This window comes from Centruroides sculpturatus, unplaced genomic scaffold, assembly GCF_000671375.1.
Source record: "Centruroides sculpturatus isolate CEXI.00-Female unplaced genomic scaffold, Cexi_2.0 scaffold386, whole genome shotgun sequence".
Classification (NCBI taxonomy): domain Eukaryota; kingdom Metazoa; phylum Arthropoda; class Arachnida; order Scorpiones; family Buthidae; genus Centruroides; species Centruroides sculpturatus.
Genome location: NW_019384684.1, coordinates 150,748 through 157,529, shown reverse-complemented (window position 1 = coordinate 157,529; position 6,782 = coordinate 150,748). Strand labels below are relative to the sequence as shown.

Genomic DNA, 6,782 nt, shown 5'->3' with positions numbered 1-6,782 from the left:
CCCTATACCAGGGGCAACTTTAATAAAAATAATTAAAATAATTACAACTTTACAAAAAGAGAGAAGTTGCCGATCTTGCCCCTATACCCGGGGCAACTTCGTCAATTTCTCTCTTCTTGTAAAGTTGTAATTATTTTAATTATTTTTATTTCCAAACTGATTTTAACCAGTTCTATAGTAAGGTAACATTCCAATAGACAATATGCATAGCTTTTTTTTCAGTTTACAGCAGTATTTATTACACAAAATTTAAGTAAAGCTTAACATGCCGATCTTGCCCCGGTCTCCCCTAAATACAATTACTATTAGCTTCCAGTTTAAGACAACGGCGTATTTACCTTATATTAGTTGTTAATTTGTTTTTTCGTTTTGATACTTTAGCTGTATTTGAATCAACAGAAGTTGACTTTGTACGTTAAAAGATTAGCGAATAATATATAAATACAGTAAATTTTGCATAGTCCATCACTCGACAATCCTACAATTAATTTGCGTGTTAATCCTTGTTGATGTACAAAGCAAAGTGGAATCAATAAACTAACCTACGCTATGATAAATTACCTGTAAAACAAATTCATTTTTTACTGTACAATATGTACAGTACATGCATGCAAAATTGAATAATCCGACATTTTACTGTACTGAGTATTACAATATAAAAATATCTTACAATTATTATAGATGTATAAAGTATGTATATTAATCATCATTTTGTATTAATTTACTATGCAAGCACAATGTCTCGTATTAAATATTATAACTGTACTCATTTATTCAACAGTAACTGGAATACGCCCGTTGGATATTTCCTAGAGAGAAGCAAAACGTGATTTATGAAATTTCAATAATTATATTTAAAATCATTATTTGAATCAAGTTTCTAAAACATGCTTTGTATCTACGTATACTAAATGTATTTGTCTTTACTTCTATCGATTAATTATAAAGTGTATTGTGATTAAAAAGTATCTCTTGCTGTATGAAGTAAGCGAATACGTCATTTCAAACAGGTGGATTTTTTCATATAGTATCGATTCTGCATATTAATTAATTATTAAGGAAACTTTGCATGCCGAATTTAATTATGCTATGTGACCTTCACGAAGAGGAATTGACTTTGACATATTTAAATTAATGTTCGGAAATGTCATTCGATTACATAAGAAAAATGTTGCGAAATTCAACAACTCTTCCTTATTTACACTTGATACGTGGTAAATAAATTAATTTCTTAGAACTTTTTGGATACATTCAAATATTTCATTCGATCTATCCATTCACAGAACTGTAGTTTCATACTGTATAGTTAAGTTACAAGTAAATATAAAAATAAATAGAAAATTAACTTAAGACGATAAATAACGAATGTTATGGAGGAATAAAACAAATAAGATTACCTTCAAATAACTTCTTGTTTTTGAAGCTTCTGTTGAAATTAATTTTCTTGGTTTATAATAGTTAAAAGTTCTTCTTCTTTTAAGATTTTGTGAACAAATGTAAAGTGAATTCGAATAATTATAATTTATCTCCTTCAAATTCTGCTACTTACAAATGTAAATAGTAGAGAATTTAAGTAATATTTATAAAAGGACTTTAAAAACTGCAACTAGCAAAGTGGTTTGGCTCATGCATGACAATTACGACTATTAATGAATAACTCTTACACAATTTACTTATTATTATCTATTTATTGTAAATTTAAAGAATGCATTTATTTTGTGTGTGTCAAATTATTATTTTCAAAATACAACTCAGTTTTAATTAATAGTCCGTTTTTATATTCATAAAATACTGCGAGCTGTACAATGATGACACGTATGAGTCAATTTTCGAAGACAGAAGTGCACAGATACTATAATGGGTTACCCTTATATTTATGAATTATTATATCTTAGTATTGCGACTTAACTTTTTTAAAATGTATTTAATTTATTAACTATAAATAAACGACCGGTTATTATGTACTTAATATTTAGAAATTGTTCAAATAAATTTTTATAACTTTAAGTGTGACGCAAGTACTTTTTGTATTAACATATGTAAAATCAGGTTTTAATGTTAGGAATGAGCCGAAGGGGTTTTAGATTACGACAAGGGTAATTATTTCTATTTATTCTCTTTTCTGTCACGTAATTAAATTTGTTTAAACAATAATAGAACAATTATAAAAGTATTTTTAAATTTTCGTGATTATAATTTCTGTTTGTTTTAAAGAAGAAACAAAGTAAAAATAAATCACTCTTTATTACAATTTGCAATTGTTTTTCTACACAAAAAGTTCACAAATCACATTGTTTTTTCTTACAAGGAATAACGAAATCTAAAATTTTAGAAATTTTCCTTGTTTTTTTTCAAGTTTTTTATTTATTATTTATTTTAGTAATTTAACGTTGTTTGTATTAGATTTATTAAATAGAAAATGTCCTTTAATAATTCAGAGTAGAACAAAAATTAAGGCCTTGTAACGTTATCTATTCTCGTAATTGTAATCGTAAAATCGCTATAACAGCGACTTTACGATTAGAAATTACAAATTTCGAGGTTCTTACAGCTTACGATCAGAGATCTTTACACACTAAGATCATAACAAAGATGTAGGCGGAGTGATTATAATTAAAGTTTATTTTGTTGTCATCAACGTGCATTTAATGTTGCTTATTTTAAAAAAGAATAGGTCAAGATGTCTCCTAGAAAAATAACTGCGGTTAAAATTGATACAAAAACTTTGACACTGTTGCTATAGAAGTACATAAGTAGTATGTTAGCAAAGGTAAAAAAGTAACAGTTTTTTGTAAAATAATGTTTTGAAACAAACGTGAATCTTTGGTAAAGGATATGATAACTTTTGCACAGTTCGAACGGTGCATAAAAGCTAATCACGTAACTGCTACTGTACGTCAAAAAATATATGTAAAAACTTTGCTTTTTCTGTTGACATTTTTTTAACAAAGAGTACGAAAGGAAAAGTAGTGATTTAACATATATTTTCTTTACCTTTCCACTGTACATCATATATTTTTTTTTGATAATAGCGTCATACATTTGTAAGTTCGCCGACTACCAGAGGGAATTGTTAATCCCGCGTCAGGATGATCTAGGGTCGTTCGCATGTGGGTGTGGCGGAGGAGACACGGATGACAAGAATCTCACATAAACCCGTTTATTTTAAACATAAAAGTAAACGTACACTAAGGGAAAAAAATGTTCTTTATACAATTGGAGGTTCGAATTGTCGAAGGTGTTTATAATGCTGCTCGAAGGAAGGCCCCGGGGCAACGGCAGATGTGGAGATTCGTCAGTCGGTGTCGGCGGTCTAAGGGCTATTTCACGCTATGACCGACTGGCCCGACTCCAAGTCGTGTTGCCATGGCAACAGCAGTCTGCCGACCGATTAGTCGTTCCAGTCGGACAGATTTGAAAAGTTAAATATTTGTAGTCGGGTCGGAGTAGTCGGTGAGCTACAGCCAATAAGAGCTTCGAAGCTATAACCGATCAGAGTTTAGATTTATCCAATCTACGTCGAAGTTAGAAAATGGCGGAAAGTATAAATTTCTCTGAAGCTTTAATAAACAAAGTCAGAACATATCCGTGGCTTTATGATATTCGGCGAGCCGATTATAAAGACAACATAAAAAAAAAATAATTCTTGGACGGAGATTGGCAAGAAACTAAACGTTGAAGGTACGCGATTGACTAATCTAATAATCTAATAATGACGCGATATATCTACTGTAAATGCACGATCGCTTTCCATGACCGCCATGTTTTCTGTTTAATTTAAAAAAAAAACTTACCACGATTGGCTAGTGTATTGATCTATAACACGCGTTCTGATTGGTCCTTATGAGTCGGCCACCGACATATAATCGTACTTAGTGTGAATGCTTTTACTACTAGTAGGTCCGATTATAATATCGGTCGGGTCGGACCAGTCGGTCCAGCCGGTCATAGTCCGTAGTCACAGGTTACAAGTTGGGCACAACAGACGAAAACTGCTTTTGCGCGTTGACTAACCGTGTGCAGGTGCACAGTTTTCGGATATCAGTCTGTCCTTGAAGATCGGGAATTATATCAATCTCCGTTCTTTGTTTTCTTTTTCTCTAATTGGCTACACGTCCGTTTTTTCTCGCTCCCCGATTGGTCTTTCGTCTGTCTCTAAGCGAAAGACGATTCCTGTTCGAGTCACCAGAAAGATCCGCTTTGAAAAATTTATTTGACACCATCCGTTACTCTGGATGCAAAATGTCGATGGAACTTTGAAACTTGCGCTCAAATTTTCCACCACTGTTCTCTAGTCTGTGATGTCCTTTTTCGTCATTAACCTTACCCCCTTTTCAAAATTTTTATGTTCTAATTATTTGCATTTGAGCGACTTGTCAAAGGTCCATCTTTACTGGAGGTGATTCGTTTACAATTATTAATCATTTATAATTTTTGCGTTCTGTTTACATCAATAGCGTTTTTTTATTCTCTCTCTCTCTCGTCGCGGTTTCATATGACTAGCACAACTAATCCGATATTTCATCAGTTTTTAACAATGGACGATTTTTCTACTTTCGTTTTACCAAATTACTAATAATAAATGTTTAATTTCAACACGTTTTTGGGACCTCACACATCTTACACTTTTCATAAGAAAGTTTTGAATTGAAATTACGTTACTTTCGGTTTGCATCAGACGGTCTTTTATAGTTATTGGAAGTTTCGTGCCCCAATTCTTTCCAGGTGTGACCTTCGATTTCATATTCCTAATTCCGTTGTTGAGATTAAGGGACGACAGTCGGACAACCGACGACACTTATTTTTTTATTATATGTTTTTCTTATCAGATATAAAAAGAAAATAAATATTGTAATTATACATTCAAATTTATATTTAACGAAAATAACAGAGAAGTCTTCGAGCAATGTTTACTAATTATTTTATGACATTTTTTGACTTAAGAACATAGCGTTTTAAATATTAATACGCTAATTTAATAATTAAAAATTTAAATTAACGTTATAAACGAAAAGAAACAAATTCTACTTATCTATTAAGAATTTTTGCTTATTTTTACTTAATTCTGTAGCTTTTAGCAAGAAATAGTTTTTACTTGATGCAACTTTTGATGCAAACTGGAAGTCACGTTATTTCAATTGGAAAACTATCCCTGCAAAGAGTTAGATGAGGGAATGACTCTGTTGCCAACAGGAAAAGTGTGACGTAATGTACAGCAGTGGCGTGCCGTCCTTAGAAGCGATGGAAGCGCCGCTTTCTTTGTATTTTCTAAAATATAAACACATATTGCATGATTGTATGTTTTTATATTTTTGTGTAGTTGACAGGAGTTTTAAAAATATTCATAAAAATATTTGATATATTTATCTGCTTTCCCATCTTGTATTACTTACAGATCTCATTGTTAAACTAGTGATATTACGATATATATGTCCCATCTATAAAGGAATGAAGAAAAAAACTTGTACAATTCTTGTATAATGATAAAAAAAATTAACTGTTTCTTTGGTAGCATCATTTACAACTAAACTTAATGAATGAGAGTGACGCATAAGGAACAGAAAAAGTTCTAGAATTTATTATCTTTAAGTTAACGATTTATGTATGCGTTGTCATAAAAATTATTCTTTTCACTTCTTTCCCAAGACTACAAATATTCAAGTACAAAGTCACCGGTTTCAACTTATTTCTAATTAAGAAATAGTTAAATAATTAAGAGATTCGGGAATTAGGGATATAAATCAAACCCTGCTGAAAGAGTCGGAATATTACTTAAAAGCTTAACCGAACCAATCCCTAGCCTTGTATAGTGGGGACTGATTTCTTTGTAATATTAGATGTAATAGAGAGAGAAATTTTTCCAGTTCAACGAGAGTGACCGAAAAGTTGTAAATTTTGGAAATTTCCGCGGACACCTGGTTCTAAAACGAATTACTTAGAAAACAAATGACGGACAATCTATTAACATTAGTAAATNCAAACTTGCCCCGCATGCCGAAGTTGCCCCGGTCTCCCATATATATATATATATATATATATATATACACGAATATCTCGAATATCTACCTAACGACTTATATCTATTGTATATTTTTTATATTGTTTCTCACAGATATAAAGAAAATATGAATGTGTATCGAGTTTAATATTTTAAGGCATTGCTAAACGTCATTAAAAATCGACTAGACCAATTAAGAGGATATATATGTAATCACGTACATTTACTTGATAATTATTTAAATATAACAAATTTTAATTCACTTACATTGTAGAGTCCACCCTTTATTTTGCTTTAAATCTTCTAATAAACGCATCCCACCTTCGATACACGAGCGAGAGACGTTTACATCTTCAGTAATTTTCAACATGACGGGAAGCATCAATCGAGCGACATTACTAGTGACATATTTAAATATATCGTGAAAATCGTTTAAAATACGACCAGCTTTTTCTACGTCATCAGAATCTGCGCCTATGTTCGACTTGGAGGAATTTTCAACAATCGTGAAATCAGCAAAAGGAATTACCAAGACGAAAACACAGACAACAATTATTCGATTCCTCATGATTTTAACTGAAGAAATATTTCTGAGAATACTGAGTTGTTCAGTAATATATATGTATATGTTAATTAATATTAACTTGATTCAAGTTTTTGCTCATTCTAATTAATTTCTCCAAACAGAAAACTCTTATCGAAAATTAGCACGAGGTCAACAAATGTAACCGGTAAATGTAATAAAAACTCTTATTTATCAATTTGATAATTTTGGCTTATCTCT

General features: G+C 31.1%; 1 protein-coding gene across 1 annotated transcript in view; it reads right to left on the bottom strand.

Moving 5' to 3' along the window:
• Positions 1–6,566, bottom strand: part of LOC111627024 — a 40,970-nt gene extending 34,404 nt beyond the window's left edge. The window contains exon 1 of the mRNA XM_023370563.1: positions 6,266–6,566. Coding sequence (XP_023226331.1) covers positions 6,266–6,566 — 301 coding nt within the window. The remainder of the gene's footprint in view (positions 1–6,265) is intronic.
• Positions 6,567–6,782: the final 216 nt, after the last annotated feature.